This window comes from Mesoplodon densirostris, chromosome 19 (assembly GCF_025265405.1).
Source record: "Mesoplodon densirostris isolate mMesDen1 chromosome 19, mMesDen1 primary haplotype, whole genome shotgun sequence".
Classification (NCBI taxonomy): Eukaryota; Metazoa; Chordata; class Mammalia; order Artiodactyla; family Ziphiidae; genus Mesoplodon; species Mesoplodon densirostris.
This window is the reverse complement of record NC_082679.1, coordinates 52,902,567-52,921,221: the sequence shown is the minus strand read 5'-3', so window position 1 is coordinate 52,921,221 and position 18,655 is coordinate 52,902,567. Positions and strand designations below refer to the sequence as shown.

At 41.2% G+C, this 18,655-nt stretch overlaps 1 protein-coding gene and 1 long non-coding RNA gene across 2 annotated transcripts in view; one reads left to right on the top strand and one right to left on the bottom strand.

The window, feature by feature from the left end:
* Positions 1-2,171: 2,171 nt before the first annotated feature.
* On the bottom strand, positions 2,172-5,592 carry LOC132479843 (uncharacterized). The gene is made up of 2 exons (XR_009530581.1): positions 5,290-5,592; positions 2,172-2,504 (listed from the first exon to the last, which is right to left on the bottom strand). It is a non-coding gene; the product is annotated as an uncharacterized LOC132479843 (long non-coding RNA).
* The window catches only part of DDX19A (DEAD-box helicase 19A), a 25,695-nt gene continuing 12,497 nt past the window's right edge, over positions 5,458-18,655 (top strand). The window contains exons 1-5 of the mRNA XM_060083485.1: positions 5,458-5,616; positions 8,662-8,710; positions 14,278-14,328; positions 15,343-15,478; positions 17,795-17,887. Of these exons, the coding sequence (XP_059939468.1) occupies positions 5,560-5,616; positions 8,662-8,710; positions 14,278-14,328; positions 15,343-15,478; positions 17,795-17,887 (386 nt within the window). The 5' untranslated portion in view covers positions 5,458-5,559. The remainder of the gene's footprint in view (positions 5,617-8,661; positions 8,711-14,277; positions 14,329-15,342; positions 15,479-17,794; positions 17,888-18,655) is intronic.

The window sequence follows — 18,655 nt, the reverse complement described above, 5'->3', positions numbered from 1 at the left end:
CCTGCGCATCCGGAGCCTGTGCTCCGCAACGGGAGAGGCCACAACAGTGAGAGGCCCGCGTAGCGCAAAAAAAAAAAAAAAAAAAAAATCCCCAATCACTTTTTCATACAATTTTTACAAATTGATCTTTATAAATTAGTCATTAGAATTCTGCGGGCCAAATACAAACTTGATCTGGCTCCTGCCACTATTGCTAAATTATTTTCTGAATCTTACAGCATTCCCCTTCCCCTTCCCGTCACTTCCGGTACACAGAGGCATCACGAGGGAGAAAGAGCAGTCATTCTGAGAGCAGAGCCGCCATCCTATCGTGCCCACCCCCACCGCAAGCGTAAGCAATGCGAGTGCCCGCACGCCTCGGCTCAGAACACATGATGGCGCCACAGAATCAGGCACGATCGTGATATGTCCTTTGCCGACCCTTAATTGACTTACTGATACGTTCACTCCCTAATTCAACAGTTGTTTATTGTGTCTCTGCTATGGGCGAAATGCTCGGGATCAAGAGGTAAGGTCCCTGCCAATGGGACATACAATTCACTGATACAGACGAAATCATGTGATCCGGCACTTCCAAACTAGGCGCAGGGCAAGCACACTCAGTCAGCATCTAAGCCGGGATTCGGGCCCAAAGGGCCAGTTAGAAAGTGCCCGGGGCAGGGCTATTGCCCACCTCTGATTGGCTGGAGCGCCCGGCCTCGGCCAATCGGATACCGTCACGGCTCGAAACTTGGAAGTAAAGAGGTCCCAGGAAAGCCGGCCCCTCACTCCGCCCTTGGTTTTGGGTTTTGTCGCCTGAGAGTTATCTGGAATTCGGTTGCCCAAATTTGCCGCTTATTAAGCCATATGGTCTTGGAAAGTCAACTTCTCTGAACGTCAATTTCCTTATTTGTAAAATGGAGAAAACAGGATTGTTGTGAGAATTCAAGTAAATCATGTAGGATGCATTTTTAAAAATGTTAGCTCTTGTCATCTGCCCAGTTTAACTGAATACGACTCAGGGCAGGCTGTCGAGTTCGCAGCTTCATGAGAACGTGCCCTTCTCGTTGGTCTCAGATCTGAAGAGGAATGGGATTCTCAGTGGCTACCAGCGGGATGCTGTCCTTTAGGGATATAAACCTCAGCTGACGAGGGTATTGGCATCCTTGGCAGAGGGTTCCCTGTTGCCCAGAGCTGCTCCAAACAGGCTGGCTGGTTTCACTGTCCCAGCTGGAGCCTCAGCCTGCACCTCCCTGAGAACACTCACCTGGATCAAACAAATGCCAATCACCCTTCCAGTAGGTGCAGGCAGTGAAATAAATTTAAAAAATTTTTAGTAAGCACCCTGAAATCAAATGCAAGGAAAAATCCTATCCTCAATTCCCCCAGAGACCACGTTTATCTCTAGGAATTGTGTTTCAGTGGAAGCAATGTAGGAATCACCCTCTCAGTGCTAGAGCAGCTGCACTTCGTAATGAAACAGCAGTGGAAAGAGGATAGTGGGCACCCAGACTTCAATATTTGCTCTAAGCAAGATCCTCTGCCTCCATAATAACTTTAAATGGAGTCTTGATACTGCTGCTTTTGACTGTCATGAAAAGTTTTGCTGTGTCTGAGATTAAAAAGAGGGATAGTTGCCTCAAGATCTAGATTTTTTTTAAAGCGATTGTTATAACAGTAAGACAGAAGGAGCATTTTTCCCTTAACCAACTAGCAGTCTCCCTCAGTGTTGCTGCCCTACGTGGAGTTAGACCGTGGCGCTGTCTCCTAACAAACAATGTAGTCTCTAAGCAGTAACTCCATTGGTGATGTGCTGGGAATTAGACTAGTCACTTGGGAAGACAATATGGCGTTCGGCATTCTTACTTCTGTAAGCATAATGTGTGCATGCCCTCTGTTTTGATCAGTAGTTAAGAACTGAGAAAACATTCTTACCCTCCCCCCACTTTTTTAAAGTAAAAATAAATGCATTACTACCTCTATTTTTTACACTTTTTCTCATTACATTGCTTTATATATTTTTAATTGACATATACATAGACGTGCAATGCACAAATATTAGGTGTATAATTCTGAGTTTTGACAATTGTATACACATGTGTAACCACCACTCCAATTAAGATACAGAACATTTTCATTGTTATCGAATGGGGGTCCTGCTGCTTGCTGCTTACAAAATCAATACTCACAAATGGTAAAAAGGAAAAGTGCCTTTAATCAGAATGCCAGCAATCTGGGGAGATGGTGGACTCAACATACCCCAAAAACCACCTCCGAAGATTCTGCTCATGAAACTTTTAAAGGGAAGGAGGGAAGTAATCTCAGTTCATCATTGAGTTGGGGGTCTGAGCCGTCGCCATCCCCCACTGTGTGCAGGCTCCTCAACTTCTTGTGATCTTCCTCTAGATGTGATCATGTTCACACAGTTTGATCACAGAGTTTATTTGGGAGATTACTGAAGGGGAAGCTAGGGAAGAGATCTGGTCATCTGTTCATCACTTATTCTTCTCTTCTACTTCTTTCATCTGTGGAAAGGACCAACAAGTTAGGCAAGGCTTTGTGTGACTAAAAGATTTGAAAGGTGTGCTTGGGCCGTTGATGAGTAGAGCATGGGGGTGCTGGGCTTAAAAGTTAGTTACTATACAGCTTTACTAAAGTGACAAGAAAAGGGGCTTCCTGCTGAGGGCGGTCTCCTGCAAAGAGCTGCTTACATTGACTCTCATACAAATGGATTATACAGTATGCATCTCTTGTGTCTGGCATCTTTCCTTCAACATAATGTCTGTAAGATTCATCTATTTCATCATGTGTATCAGTAGTTTGTTCCTCTTCATTGCTGAGAAGTATTCCATTTAATAAATATACCAAAATTTATTTATCCATTCTCCTGTTATTTATTTATTTATTTATTTTTGGCTGTGTTGGGTCTTCGTTGCTGCGCACGGGCTTTCTCTAGCTGCGGCGAGTGGGGGCTACTCTTCGTTGCGGTGCACGGGCTTCTCATTGCAGTGGCTTCTCTTGTTGTGGAGCATGGGCTCTAGGCGTGCGGGCTTCAGTAGTTGTGGCTCGTGGGCTCTAGAGCGCAGGCTCCGTAGTTGTGGTGCACGGGCTTAGTTGCTCTGCGGCATGTGGGATCTTCCCGGACCAGGGCTCGAACCCGTGTCCCCTGCATTGGCAGGTGGATTCTTAACCACTGCACCACCAGGGAAGCCCCTATCCATTCTCCTGCTGATGAACATTTGGGTTGTTTCCAGTTTGGGACTATTATGAGTAAATCTGCTGTGAACATTTGTGTACAAGTCTTTATGTTTCATTTCTCTTGGATAGTAACTAGGAGTAGAACTGCTGGATCACAGAGTAAGTATAGGTTTAACTTCTTGAGAAACTGCAGAACAGTTATACAAAACCATTGTACCATTTTACCTTCTCTCCAGAGGCTTAAGAGAGTTCCAGTTGCTCCTCACAGTTTCCTTGCTTGACCAACATCTAGTCAGGCTCCTGAACCTTCTCCTAGGACCACCTGTGCACTTGTAAAATCTAGTTTTAACAAGAACCGCCCACCCTTGATATCTGACCGCCCTCACTATCTGGTCAGGTTCTTCATCCTCCACCATCTCCCAGGTGTTGTCTGATCATCCTGGCCTGTCTTCAGCAAGAATCCTGTTACATCAGTTTAACAAAAACTCTCCTTTACCCTGATGTTTCCTCTTAGTAATCTTCCATCCACTCCCCTGTTCCTTGGCTATAAATTCCCACTTGCACATGCTGTATTTGGAATTGAGCCAAATTTTTCTCCTCTGGTGCAAAATCCCATTGCACTCATCCCTGTACTTATGGCCATGGTCCTAAGTAAAGTTTGCGTTATCATCTTTAACAAGTGCCTTTGATTTTTTTTTTTTAACATTCCACAACCTTACCAACACATGGTGGGTCAATCTTTAATTTTAGCCATTCTATCCAGTGTGCAGTGGTATCTCATTGTGACTTTGATTTGCATTTCCTTAATAACTAATGATTTTTAATGAGCTCTTTTTCTTGTGCTTACTGACCATTTATCCTTTTTTTTTTGCAGTACGTGGGCCTCTCACTGTTGTGGCCTCTCCCGTTGCGGAGCACAGGCTTTGGACGCGCAGGCTCAGTGGCCATGGCTCACGGGCCTAGCTGCTCCGCGGCACGTGGGATCCTCCCAAACCGGGGCACGAACCCGTGTCCCCTGCATCGGCAGGCGGACTCGCAACCACTGCGCCACCAGGGAAGCCCTATCCTTTTTTAAAAAAATATTTATTTACTTATTTATTTCAGCTGTGCCAGGTTTTAGTTGTGGCATGTGGGATCTTTGTTGCAGCATGCGGGATCTTTTTTTTTTTTTTTAGTTGCGGCATGCGTGTGGGATCTAGTTCCCCGACCAGGGATCAAACCCTGGCCCCCTGCATTGGGAGCTCGGAGTCTTAGCCACTGGACCAGCAGGGAAGTCCCTCATTCATACATTTTGACATAAATGTTGCAATGCTTAGAAATGTGTCCTAGAGTAACACATTTTGAACTAAAATCTTCATTAGTCTATTCAGCCATACATTAAAAAATATTTATTGGGTGTCTACCATGTGCCATGAACTTTTCTAGGTGCTTTAATCAACTGTGATTAAGACAGATAAAGTCTTTGCTCTTGTTTGAAGAGTTAATATTTTAGTGGGGAGAGACAAAAAGTAAACTGGAAGCAAACAAGTAATATGATTTTTGATAGGATGGAAATGCTCACTGAAGTGTTATCAATTAATAATAAAACATGGAAAAAACCTATATCCCTAACGGCGGGGGAGAAAGGGGACTTAGATAATTTACGTGATATGAGACTGACGGACTACAATGACATTAAATCGGCAACTGACTTTAAAAAATACTTAGCCGTATAAAAAGTCAAATTTAAAATTGTATGTGTACTTTGTTTAGGACTATGTAAAACACCTGTGCTACGATGCATATGTACAGAAATTAGAAGGACCCAGAAGGTAAAGAAAACGCTGGGGGCTTTTTTGGTTTTGTTTTTGGTTTTTGTGGTGGAATTATGGGGGTTTAGGGCGTTTGGTTTCGCTTTCTTTTTTGCTGTCTTACACATTATCTCGTTCGTTAACAGCAGAAACTGGAATCATATAGTTTTCTCCTAGGACTTTCCTTTGCGCAAGGCTTTACAGCTCAGAGACTTACACATTTATTATGAGACGTGGCAGACGTAAAAATAAAATTTAGGTTACTTCAGAGTGACGTAAGGCAAAGAAGTGAGGTCTACGAGTTTCACCCCACAGAACTTACGGATTTCCAGGCACGATGAGGTGGCTCCTAGGGAAGTCCGCGGAAAAAGCGGGTGTGGGCACGAAGAGTGGAAGCGAAGCCAGGTGTTAGGCCCTGCGTGGCGCCGCGCGGACGGTGACGTCTCGCCCCGGACGGAAACTGACGTCACCTTCGCGCATCGCCACTTCCGGTCCGCGTGAGTGTGATTCTTGCGCCTGCAGAGAGTTCGGGGCTGGTGTTGCCGTGCGTGCGGTTGTGTTTTTCGCCAGTCGGCCTTCCTCCTCCGGGACCATGGCCACCGATTCGTGGGCCCTGGCAGTGGACAAGCAGGAAGCGGCTGTCAAGTCGGTCAGTGGCTTCAGCTCCAGGCGGGGCGAGCGTAGTAGGAGGGCCCAAGCCGACCCTGCTTGGAGTCCAGGGAGCTCCCTGGGTTGGGCAGGCCGTGGCCCACACACCCCTAAAGGTTTGCTGGGAGGAATCTCTTAGCCTTGATTTGCGGCTAAGGCAGAAGAGACCAGTATGGAGTCTTTTCCTTTGATCTGGGCCAGTTAAAGACTTTTATCCTGTGGCAAATCTGTTCCTGCTATATATGCTGTCTTTTCTGCACTGCACCTCCTCAGTGGGGATTGTAAGAAAAGGCGCAATGCTGATTCTCTTTTTCATCTGGTTTCTGAGTGATTCTCTGCTACTCTTATTTTACCATTTTTTAGATGCATGCTTAACATGGTTGGCGGTTTGTAGCAATTTGCAGAATAACAGATTCAGGTTTATATTTAGTGTTTCAATCTACTGCAAACGGGGGGAGGCACTACAAATTGTTTCATGTGTGTTTAAAGAGACATTTAATTTCATATACTGGTTCTTTGATTAATGAAGATCCATTCAGTGGGAAGTTAACTATAGTGTAAACTGTGACTCCCCGTTCTTTAAGTTACCTTCGGTGGTAATGGACCATTGATTTTAAGAATATAGGGTTTTTTTGTAGTCAGAAGTCTCTCCCCCCACCCCCCTCGGTGCGGCATGAGGGATCTTAGTTCCCCGACTGGGGATCGACCTGTGCCCCCTGCGGTGGAAGCGTGGAGTCTTAACCACTGGACCGCTAGGGAAGTCCCATGTAGTCTGAAGTCTTATGTAACCTTTTAATGCCTAAATTACATTTCTTCTCCAGTCACCTTTTATTGCTTTGGGAGGATTGTCAGTTTCTCAGCAGATAGTTGAAATGGGCTAAATCCAGGGAAGTTTAGGAAGAAGCTTTACAATCTAGTTAGGAAGCCTAGAATGTGGGAGGTGCTGTGAAAATGGTAAGAATAATGTGAGAAATGAACTTTGAATGGGGAGAGGATGTTTATGAGTAGGAAAGTCAGGGAAATTCCTTGTGAAGAAGTTTATATTTGTGCTGGATATTAGAAAATAATCATTTAAGATAGAGATGAAGGTGAACGGCATTTTAGAATAGAATGCACAGAAGTGCTGGACTTGCCTAGAGAACAGGAATCAGAACTCATTTTTGCCACAGCTTAAGGTCATCGGGCTGTAGTAGGAGTAGTACTGAAAATATCGTAGGAATGTACTTTGGCCCTTAACAAAGAACTTGAAGATGAAAGGCTTTATTTGGCTGGTTTGGGGGTTTTTAAGAAGGATACTGACAAGATTAGATCTGAGAGCTAGCAAGATTTATTGGACCGCAGAGAACAGAATATATTAGGAGTGATGTCTAAAGGAAAGGAGATCAATGTGGAAGTTACTCTCATAGCCCAGAGATAGGGGGCCTATGTTGAATGATGAAAGTGAAGATGAGGGGATGGATTCAAGAGATAATTGTGGAGGTATGAAGATTTAAAAAAAAGAAGAGAAGGGAGATAAAGGCAAAGATGACTGTTTTCAACCTGGATCCCACAAGGTGGTATTAATATAGTGCTAATAACAGGGTTAGGGGAGTAGGAGGAACAGCAGATTTGATATGTAGGGTGATGAGTTCATGTTTGGCTGTTCTGAATTTGAGGTAAGGAGGACAACTTGGTAAGTACCTGTGTTGGGAATCACCAAGAGGTGTCCAGGTTCAATGATTTCCTGGGAGAACTCATAGGACTCAGCATATGATTGTACTCACAGCTGTGATGTATTACAATGAAAAGCAAAATTAGCAAAAGGAAAAGGCCTGTGTTGCAAAGTCCAGAGGAAAGCAGGCACAAGCTTCCAAGAATCTTCTCCCAGAGGAGAGAATTAAGCTCCACTTAATTCCTGCTTAATTCCTCTAGCCACAGATTGTAACAACACATATGAAGTGTTGTCAGAGAAGCTCGTTGGAGACTCAGTGCTCAGGGTTTTTATTAGGGGTCTATCACATCGTCATTCTTTGCCTAGCAGGTACCAAAATTCCAGACCCCTGGAAGGAAACCAGGTGTTATCATAAACCACATGTTTTTAGAAAGATAGTTAGTGAACCCCTCAGTGGTTCTGGGAATGGTGGGAACTCTCTCCAAATCCAAGTTTCCAGATGCCAACCAGGGGCCAACTTTGCAAGCTGGCTTTCCTAAGGATAGCAGTCAGACCTGCTGTGTTAACTCTTTTCTATCCAGTGCCCATCAAGCATTTGGAAATGTGGCACTGGAGTTCAGGAGGAATCAGGTCAGAAGTATAAAATTGACAGCCACAAATAAATCAAAAAGTATTATAAAGGATATGATTCTGTACTCCAGAATTTAAATCTAGTATTTAGCATCAGCTATTCCCTAAAAGGCAGTTACTGAGAATTGGTTTCAAATCTTTTTTTAACCTACAACCCTAATGTAGCTGTGTTATTATGAATAACACAAATATAGACCTAAAGATACTTGGTATCTAGTTTCAACCACTCTGCTTATTGGGTGGCTGATATAAGTAAATGTTTTAAAATGTTGCTTCCTGGGAATTCCCTGGCGGTCCAGTGGTTGGGACTCCGCACTTCAACTGCAGGGGGCACAGGTTTGATCCCTGGTCGGGGAACTAATATCCCACAATGTAGCATGGCCAAAAAAATAAAATAAAAATTAAAAATAAGTAAATATTGCTTCCTAACAATTGGGTAAGACCCTCCCCCCTTTTTTGTTTTACCATTTAGACTTGTGTACATGAGCTTAATAAATGTAGTTAACCATTGAACAACTTGGGGGTTATGAGCCCCCAACCCTCCCTGCAGTTGAAAATCCCCAAATAACTAACAATGTCCTTCCGTATATGTGGTTCCACATCTTTGGATTCAACCAACCATGGGTTGAGTAATACAGTAGCATTTATCCTTGAATAAGTGAACCCTTGAAGTTCAAACCTGTGTTTAATGGTCAATTGTGTAATTCATGGTATTTGGTTATCAGGTGTCTCTACTCTTAAGTGTTTCCTTTTATTCCCATTCAGATGACTAATTTGCAGATCAAGGAGGAGAAAGTCAAACCAGATACCAATGGTGAGTCACTAGTAACTACAAGCTACATGTGCACTTCTGCTTTGCACCCATAGGTGCAACGTGGAAAGGAGCTTTCATTTAGCACATTTGGCACATGTCAGCACTGTATTTGAGAACCAGTAAATTCGGTTTCATTAATGATGGAGATAGATTCGTTTTCCACATTTTATCTAGCTTCTGACTCCTTAAAATCAAGAATCACTATTGGATTGTACAGTCACTGTTCACTTGATAATGTTTCCTTAAGTTTTTTTTTAATTTAATTTTTTGAAAGGTTAATCTGGGTTCAAAATTCAGAACGTATAAGTAAGTGAAAGGCCTCCTTCCCATCCTGGACCACCATTTACCCAGATCCCACTCCCCACCTATATTACTTTGCTAGGGCTCCCACAACAAAGTATCACAAACTAGGTGGTTTAACAACAGAAATTGATTGTCTCGGATCTGGAGGCCAGAAATGTGAGATCAAGGTGTCAGCTGGCTTAGTTCCTCCTAAAGGCTGTGAGGAAGAATCTATTCCATGTCTCTTCCTAGCTTCTGATGGTTTGCTGGCTGTCTTTGGCATTCCTTGGCTTATAGGCATTTCTGCTATCATCACCCCAGTCTCTGCCTTCATGGTGTTGTGCATGTCTACATCCAGAATTTCCCTTAATAAGAACATGGGTCATACTGGATTAGGGCCCATCCTAACAACCTCATCTTAACTAATTACATCTGCAGTGAACCTATCTCAAAAGGAGATCACATTCTGAGATACTGGGAGGTTAGGACTTGATCATATGAATTTTGGGGGGGACAGAGTTCAACCCATATACCACCCTATGCCGTAAGTAACCACTGTTATTGGATTTTTAATATTCTTCCAAAGTTTCTTTTTTTTTTAATTGAAGTATAGTTGACTTACAATGTTGTGTTCATTTCTGCTATACAGCAAAGTGATTCAGTTATACATACATACACATCCTTTTTTTATATATTCTTTTCCATTATGGTTTATCATAGGATATTGAATATAGTTCTCTGTGCTATACAGTAGGACCTTGTTGTTTATCCATTCTATGTATAATAGCTTACATCTGCTAACCTCAACCTCCCACTCCATTCTTCCCCCAGCCCCCTCCCCCTTGGCAACCACCAGTCTGTTCTCTATGTCTGTGACTCTGTTTCTGTTTCATAGATAGCTTCATTTGTGTCATATTTTAGATTCCACATATAAGTGATCTCATATGGTATTTGTCTTTCTCTTTCTGACTTACTTCACTTAGTATGATAATCTCAGTTGCACTTCCAATGTTTCTTTATGCAAAACAAATACAGATTTTTCTCCCTCTCTCCCTCTCTCTCTCTCTCACCAAAAGATGGCAGAGTATACACAGTGTACTTACTTTTTTTCATTCAACAACATACCTTGGCAAGCTTTCCTTACCAGTAAATGGAGTTTCCTCACTCAGTTTTGTAACTGCATAGTATTACATTGTGTTGATAGACCATAATTTATTTAACCAGTCATCTTTTGATAGATACTTGGGTTGGTCACATTCTTTCGGTGTTATAAAGTGTTTCATGGAATAACCATGAACTTAATTCTTTTTACATGTATGCAAATATGTTTGTAGGATAAATTCCCCCAAAATGGATATCCATGGTCAAAGGCATATGCACTTGTACTTTTTATCAGTATTTTTCAAGGTACCCTCCATAAGTATTATACTAATTTATATTTCTATCAGTAAAGCATGAAAGTGTTTCCCTACAGCCCCACCACAGAATTTTTAGTCAAAAACTTGAAATTTTGCTAATCTGACAGGTAAAACATGGTGGATCAGTGTAATACATTTTGTATTTCATTAATAAGGTTGAATATTTTCATAAGTATAAAGGAATTTGTGTTTCCTTTTCTACTGAGCTTTTTATCTTTTTTCTAAATATGAAGAACTTCATATTTTAAGATTGTGATAGAAGTTGCTAATACTTCAGTCAGTTTTGTCTTTTGACTTTTTTCTTGTGTATTTTTGCTCTGCAAACTTTTTTTTTATTATTAATTATTTGTTTATTTGGCTGCGCTGGGTCTTAGTTTCGGCATGCAGGATCTTCGTTGCAGCACACGGGATCTTTAGTTGCTGCATTCGGGATCTAGTTCCCTGACCAGGGATGGAACCTGGGCCCCCTGCATTGGGAGCATGGAGTCTTAACCACTGGACCACCAGGGAAGTCCCTCTGCAAACATTTTTATGTAGTCAGACGTATCAGTCTTTTACATTATTATTTCTGGAATTTGAGTCCGTTTTCGTAGTTCAGTCTTTGATCCTTTTGGAATTTTTCCTGGTGTGGATTGTGAGGTATGGATCCAAAGTCTTTTCTCTAGTGTGTTTCACCTTTTTAATTTCAAGATGGCTACAGATTTGTTTCAGTGCCACTTTTGTAATAGTCCATTCTTCCTCTCTAGTTTGAGATCCCACCTGTATTATATACCAAATTCTGCATTTTCTCATCTATCCTATCAAGTTTATTTTGCATATTCATGTACCAGGATCATATTCCTGATTGCTGGAGCATTATGACATGCTTTAATATCTGTGAGTGCTGGTCCCCATTCATTGATTTTTTTTTTTTTGGCTGTGCCGCACAGCATGTGGGATCTCAGGTCCCCGACCAGGGATCAAACCCATGCCCCCTGCAGTGGAAGCGCAGAGTCTTAACCACTGGACCGCCAGGGAAGTCCCCATTGATCTTTTTTTAGAGTGTTTCTGGCTATTCTTATTTTCCATACGTATTCTGTTATAGTCAACTTGACTAGTTCTAAGAAGACAAAGAATCTTTTAGTATTTCTCCTATAATGTTACATTTATAACTTAACATCTATATGCTATTAAGTCTTTTTATAAAACCTATGGTTAAGTCTTTCCATTTTTTTCACACCCCTTTTTGTGTCCTTTAGGAATGTTTTAATGACTGTAGCATATATGATGTCCCCTCTTTCATTTCTATTACTGGTGGTATGTGTTTGTTCTCTTTTGTTTGTTTGTTTTTTTATTTTTGTTTTTTGTAGTACGTGGGCCTCTCACTGTTGTGGCCTCTCCCATTGCGGAGCACAGGCTCCGGACGCGCAGGCCCAGCGGCCATGGCCCACGGGCCCAGCCGCTCCGTGGCATGCGGGACCCTCCCAGACCAGGGCACGAACCCGTGTCCCCTGCATCGGCAGGCGGACTCTCAAACCACTGCGCCACCAGGGAAGCCCTGTTCTCTTTTTTTTGATGAGCCTACCTAGAGACTTATCAGTTTTTTTAATCTTTTCAAAGAGCTGGGCTTCGGCAATGTTAATTTTCTTGAATGTTTGTCTTTTATTTCATCGATTTCTACTCTGTATTTTTTTCCTTCTACTTACTTTGGGTTTACTTTCCTCTTCTTTTTTATCATATACTTCAAATAGTTTCAGTTTCCCTTTTGATTTCTTCATTGGCCCATGAATAATTTAGAAGTGTGTTGTTTGATTTCCAGATATTTGGGGGGTTTCTAGATATCTTATTAATTTCTAATTTAACTCCATTTTGATCAGAAACCATTAAATATGATTCTGCAGTTACTGGATATGGTGTCCTCTAAATGTCAATTAGGCCACCGTTGTTGATAGTGTTAACTCAGATCTTCTATGTCTTAACTGTTTTTTGTTTGTTTGCTTTTTGGTCTGGTTCTTCCAGTTGTTGAAAGAGAAGTGTTAAGATTTCCAACAACAGTTGTGGAATAGTCTTATTTCTCCCTTTAATTTTGTCAGTTTTGGCCTCCTGTGTTTTGCAGATCTGTTGCCAGGTACATTCACATTTATGTCTTCCTGATGAATGGACCTCTTATTAGAAATATCCTCCTTTATCTCTGGTGGTGATTTTGGTCTTAAAATCTGCATTACCTGAGCCACTCCAGCCTTCATATGCTTACTGGTTGCGTGATGTATCTCTTTCCATCCACTGACTTTCAACTTGTGTCTTTATATTTAAAGTGTGTCTCTTGTAGGAGTATAATCTATAAAAATTTTGAATCACTATGTTGTACACCTGAAACTAATACAATATTGTAAATTAACTATACCTCAATTTTAAAAAATTTTAAAATAAAATGTGGCGCTTCCCTGGTGGCGCAGTGGTTGAGAGTCCGCCTGCTGATGCAGGGGACACGGGTTCGTGCCCTGGTCCAGGAAGATCCCACATGCCATGGAGTGGCTGGGCCCGTGAGCCATGGCCGCTGAGCCTGCACCTCCGGAGCCTGTGCTCTGCAACGGGAGAGGCCACAACAGTGAGAGGCCCACGTACCGCAAAAAAATAAAATAAAATAAATACATAAAGTGTGCCTCTTGTAGACAGCTGACAGTTGGATCTTGCTTTTTTATCCATTCTAATAATCTCTGTCTTTTAATTGGAGTATTTTATCCATTTGCATTTAATGTAATTATTGATGTGGTTGGGTTTAGGTTAGCAATTTTACTGTTTGTTTGTCCCCTTATATTTTGTTTCTCTGGCTCTTTTCCTGCTTTCTTTTGGGTTAATTGAATATCTTAGAGTTCCATTTTAATTTATTTATGAGCTTTTTAGCTTTATCTCTTTGCATTAGTTTATGAGTGTTTTAAAGTTTTCTTCATATAAGTCTCACATATTTTTTGTTAATTTTATTTCTAGGTGCAGTATTTTATCTTTTTAGTTGGTGTTATAAAGAGGATCTTTTCAATAATATCTCTATTTATAAAAGCTACTGATTTCTATTTATTTATTTTGTACCTAGCTCTTTTATCTTTTACTGAGATATCTTATTTTGTAGTCATTTTTAAGTTGATACTCTTAGTCCTGCAAGTTTACAATCTTTTGTAATCTAAAAAAGTGATCGTTTTACCTCTTCCTTTTAATTTTTAATAACTTTATTTTCTTTCTCATGTCTAATTGTGTCTGCTAACATAATGCTATATTTTAAATATAGTTATACTAATGCTCTATTTTAAATAAGTAAGTCAGAGGTGACATATCTGATCACTCTGAAGTCAGCCAGCATTGCTAGAAATTTGAAATTTTCTTATGCACTAAACTTCCTAGGAATAAAAATCCATTAAACGTATAGAAATGCCAACTATTTAAATTTTGATCACTTAAATAAGGTTTGATATTTATATTGTCCCACCTTTTGAGTGGATTTTTAAAAAAAATAAATTTATTTATTTATATATTTTTTTGGCTGTGTTGGGTCTTCGTTGCTGTGCACAGCCTTTCTCTAGTTGCAGCGAGTGGGGGCTACTCTTCATTGCATTGTGCGTGCTTCTCATTGTGGTGACTTCTCTTGTTGTGCAGCACAGGTTCTAGGCGCGCGGGCTTCAATAGTCATGGCTCGCAGGCTCTAGAGCGCAGGCTCAGTAGTTGTGGCACACCACTTTAATTGCTTCACCACATGTGCGATCTTCCTGGACCAGGGCTTGAACCCGTGTGCCCTGCATTGGCAGGCAGATTCTTAACCACTGCACCACTAGGGAGGTCCCCTTTTGAGTGGATTTGATACTTGCCTTTCTGATTATGATAACTTTTCTTGTGTAGGTGTTATCAAAACTAATGCCACTCCAGAGAAAACAGATGAAGAAGATAAAGGTAACTAATCTTTGAAACCCTGTAGCAAGAGACATAGTATCACCTAGGACGTGCCTCTCTGGAGCCAGAGGCATTCTGAGTTATAAGATCAAGGAGATGAGGGGAATCAGCCAAGGAAATTGAAAACAGTGAGATAGAAGAAGAACCAAAAGAGAGTGGTATCCCAGAAACCAAAAGAAGGAAGTGTTTCAAAAGTAGGGAGTCATATATAGGTAATAAGTTGGTTAAGAGAACTAAAAATTGTTCAGTTGATTTAGAGTGTAGAGTCATTGATGAGCTTGACAAGGGCTGTTGAGGTCAGGTGGGGAGGTTAAGTTAAAAAAACCTCTTCAGTAAAGAGAAAGTGCAGACATGAGTATAGACAGCCCTGTCAGGGAATGTTCCATAAAAGGGAGCAGAGAACTGGGACAGTAACTGGATGGGGATGTGGGATAAAGGAGGAAGCACATTTATGATGAAAGGTGTTACAACGTGTATACATGCTGGTGGGAATGATCCATTAGAGGGAGAAACTGATCATGCGAGAGAGAAGGTCACTGCTGGGAGAAATACCCTTGTCTGAAAGACGGAATGGGACCCATTGTATAAGTAGAGGGGCTAGCCTCAGGAGCATGGCGGTGCATCCATAGTTACAGCAGGGAAGGTGGAAAGGACGCTCACAAACGCAAGTGGGTGTGTGGGTTGTCACGGCAGCGCTTGGAGGCGCTTCTGATTACGTTCACTTCTCAGGGAAGTGAGCAGCAGGGTCATTAGATGAGTGAGAGTGTGGAGAGGTTAGAAGTTGAAGAGAGAAGAGTGAATAACTGGCGTATAGAAACATAAAGTCTTGCTGGGCAGCTCAGCCCACTTGAGTCTAGCAGTCAGGAGTTTAAAGTGAGAGCTTTTGGTGTGATTATGTTTTTCTCCCACCTTGCTGGGCCATTCAGGTGTGGGTGCAGACATGGGGAGAGAGGTTTCACAAGGGTGGGGTTTGCCCAGTGAGTATGAGGAAGATCTACTGGTTTTTTCCTACAGAGGACAGAGCCGCCCAGTCCTTACTCAACAAGCTGATCAGAAGCAACCTTGTCGATAACACCAACCAAGTGGAAGTCCTGCAGCGAGATCCAAACTCCCCACTCTACTCGGTGAAGTCCTTCGAGGAGCTTCGGCTGTGAGTATCCGTTCCTTTGAACAACTGTTCCTTGCTAGTCCCTCCTTTATAAGACTTAGCATATCAGAGATCTTGTGGGAATTTTACTTTCTACTTTTTTTTTTTAAATCTTAGTATATTTACTTTCTTTGACTAATTAATAAATTCACATGATTCAAAAGTTTAAAAGTATGAAAAAGTGATGGTCCCCCTCCACCCTTGTCTCTTGGCTACCCAGTTCTTCTCCTTAGGGATTTTTAAATGCCACAAATTTATTCATCATAGCTGAAAGTCTTTTTTCTTTTATGCTCTTAGAACTTTCAATAAAATATTGGCTGACAGGTGATTTCTGGATGTCAGGAACATTTCTTATTAGGTAAGCCCTTTTGTTAGACTATAGGGTTTACAGTGTTAAGAACAGTTTATCTGCTTTCATAAAATCTGTCCAAGAAGCCTGTGCAGGATTCCCAGTAACTGCAGTGGAAATCAGCCTTCAGTGTTCCAGAATTTTTTTAAAAATCCAGAACCCAGAATTAAGCCTCAAGTGTGCACACTTATGCACTGTGGTGAGAATGACTTCTAACATGTCCTTGTTTTAAAGGCAGAGAATTATGTAATGTTATGACAAGTTTTGCGTTTCCTTCAGTAAGTTAGTAAAGAGGTATTTAGGGTCGTTGGTTTATGTACATGACACTGTGCTGGGTGTTATGAGTAACACAAGACATAGCTACCATTCTTGCTGCCTGCCAGGACTCCAATCATAGACAGAAAATAGCTAGTGAATAAGAAAGTGGCGGAATGAATGGATTCTTTGCCTTGGTTCAGCAAAATCTATCATATGCCCACTGGAGGCAAATAGGGGCCACGTTTCTGCCAACTATTGCCACCACTTTAGAGTAAGAGACACTTAAAATAAGAGAGCTAACTAGAACCAAATCAAGTTGTTAATGCAGCAATAGCTAAGAGCAAGGTTTTTAAAGTGTGGCCTTTTTTTTTGAATATTTTCAGGACATTATACTTTTCTATGTGTATTTTCTCTGTCAAAGGCTTTTTTCAGCAAGTCTGTCATCTCTGCTTCCATTCATAAATTCTGTCCGAGCAGCTAGATGTGCTCTGACAGCTTGCTTTTCCAAGTATCACTGGTCTCTTTAAGTTCCTTTCATTTAAAGGACTGGAGTTCTCAGGTCAACCAGTGATGAACTGTCCTCTTTGAAAAGGCAAGTTCTTTCTGATTTAATTGTTAGTAGCCAAAGGAAACAGAGAATAAAACCTAGGTCACCTAATACACTTGGTCTATTTTTTACTGAGAAGATCTGCAAAATAAAAGAAAAATAATGAGCCACTGAAAGTTCTTGGATCACTTGAGTCCTCTTTCAGTAGTGACTTTGTTTCCTTGGCAACCAAATCAGAATCTGCTAAGCTTCACAACCTTTTCTTCCAAATGGATGTTACTTTTCAAAGTTCTTTGTGTCTGAGAACCACCATATGCCAGAAGAATTGCCTTTTAGAGCGCCTGTTAAACTCTAAAGGAGGCCTAGAGAACACTCTTGACTTGGTTTGACTTTTCTTTAAAAACAGTGTGGTGGGATTTTTGTCAAACACCCTGTCAATTTAGAGGTAGCAGAGAGCTTATTATAAATTTACTACAAAAGTAGCTTTATTTGATATTTGTTGTGTGGCTACTTATGTAAAAAGTTGGTGCTTTTCTAGTTTTGATTTTGACTAGACATAATAAGTAAATCTAATCACTTGTAAAGTTCAGTATGATAACTGAACTCCCTTTACCTATTTACTAGAAACTGGCTGAATCAATTTTCTTACCTCTCAATTGTCCCGAGTTCTTGAACAGCTGGCTTTGGAAGGCCCATGGAACACAAAATGACTGTGGTTCAGTGGAGCATCTGCACTGAGAAATGAAAACTGAAATCTCATTCCCTAAAGGGACTTCTGTATCTTAGCGGCATAGTAAGCAGTGTTTATTTTTAGATATGTCTTTTATAATTTATTTTCTACTATGAATTAATAAGTACCATTCTTCCAGTATCCTGGGAATGTTTGTCATCCAAGGCCAACCAAATTTGTGGGTCTCCTGAAAGATGAATTTCTCCAAGAAAGGAAACTAGCCCAGATTTTATAAATTGCATAATAGTTTCAGATTAAGATTTACTAGGGAAAGATTTTGGTTTGGTTTTGTTTTAGTTAGTATTTTTTAAGGCACAGGAAAATATGTCTGACAGGAAGTATCATTCTTTGCTAGATATAGGGAAAAATAAAATTGTAGGCTTTTAAAACAATTTCAACAACCAGGAATCCATCTTTCTCTCCCTGGCCTCCTAGGAAACCACAGCTTCTGCAGGGAGTCTATGCCATGGGGTTCAATCGACCATCCAAGATACAAGAGAATGCGTTACCCATGATGCTTGCTGAGCCGTAAGTATATGGACCCTGGTACACCTCTTCAGAACTGGGTTCAACGTCTTCCACCAAGAGCTGTAGTGTTCCTGAGCACAAGATGGGCTGTTGAGAGCAGCGTGCTTCTTCAGGGGAACAGCTTAGACAGGTGCAGAGAGAGTCAGAATGCAATTCAATACAGTTTCTGCCTTTTCCACTTAATAAAAACTGATAGAAAAAGTTAGTGCTGTTATTCTATGCAGTTTTAAAAACTGTTTTTTTGTTGTTGTTGTTGTTGCTATTGTTTTTTAATAATTTTGAAAGTTTTGAGACCTGCAAAAAATATCAGGAGCAATACCAGGAACATCTCCGTAACCCCATCCTGCCAAGAAATAAAGCTGCCATTAATCTAGTTGGCAGTTGTAGCCCCCATGTAACTCCCTCCATTCACAGCCCCTCCCCCTCCCCCCCCCCCCCGCCCAAGTGAGCATCACTGATGTGGGTCATTATTCTCTCATGTTTCTTTATCCTTTTACTACGTAGTTTGCTTTCATTGTTGTTGTTTTTTTTTTTTTTTGGCCACGCTGCGTGGCTTGTGAGATCTTAGTTCCCTGACCAGGGATTGAACCCAGACCCCGGCCCTCGGTAGTGAAAGCGCCAAGTCCTAACCACTGAACTGCCAGGGAATTCCAAGTTTGCATATTTTTAAACCTTACATAAATGGTATCATACTTTTTTAGCAACTTTTTTCATTCAACTGTATTATTTTTGTTTGTTTGTTTATATTTTGGCTGCACTACACAGCAT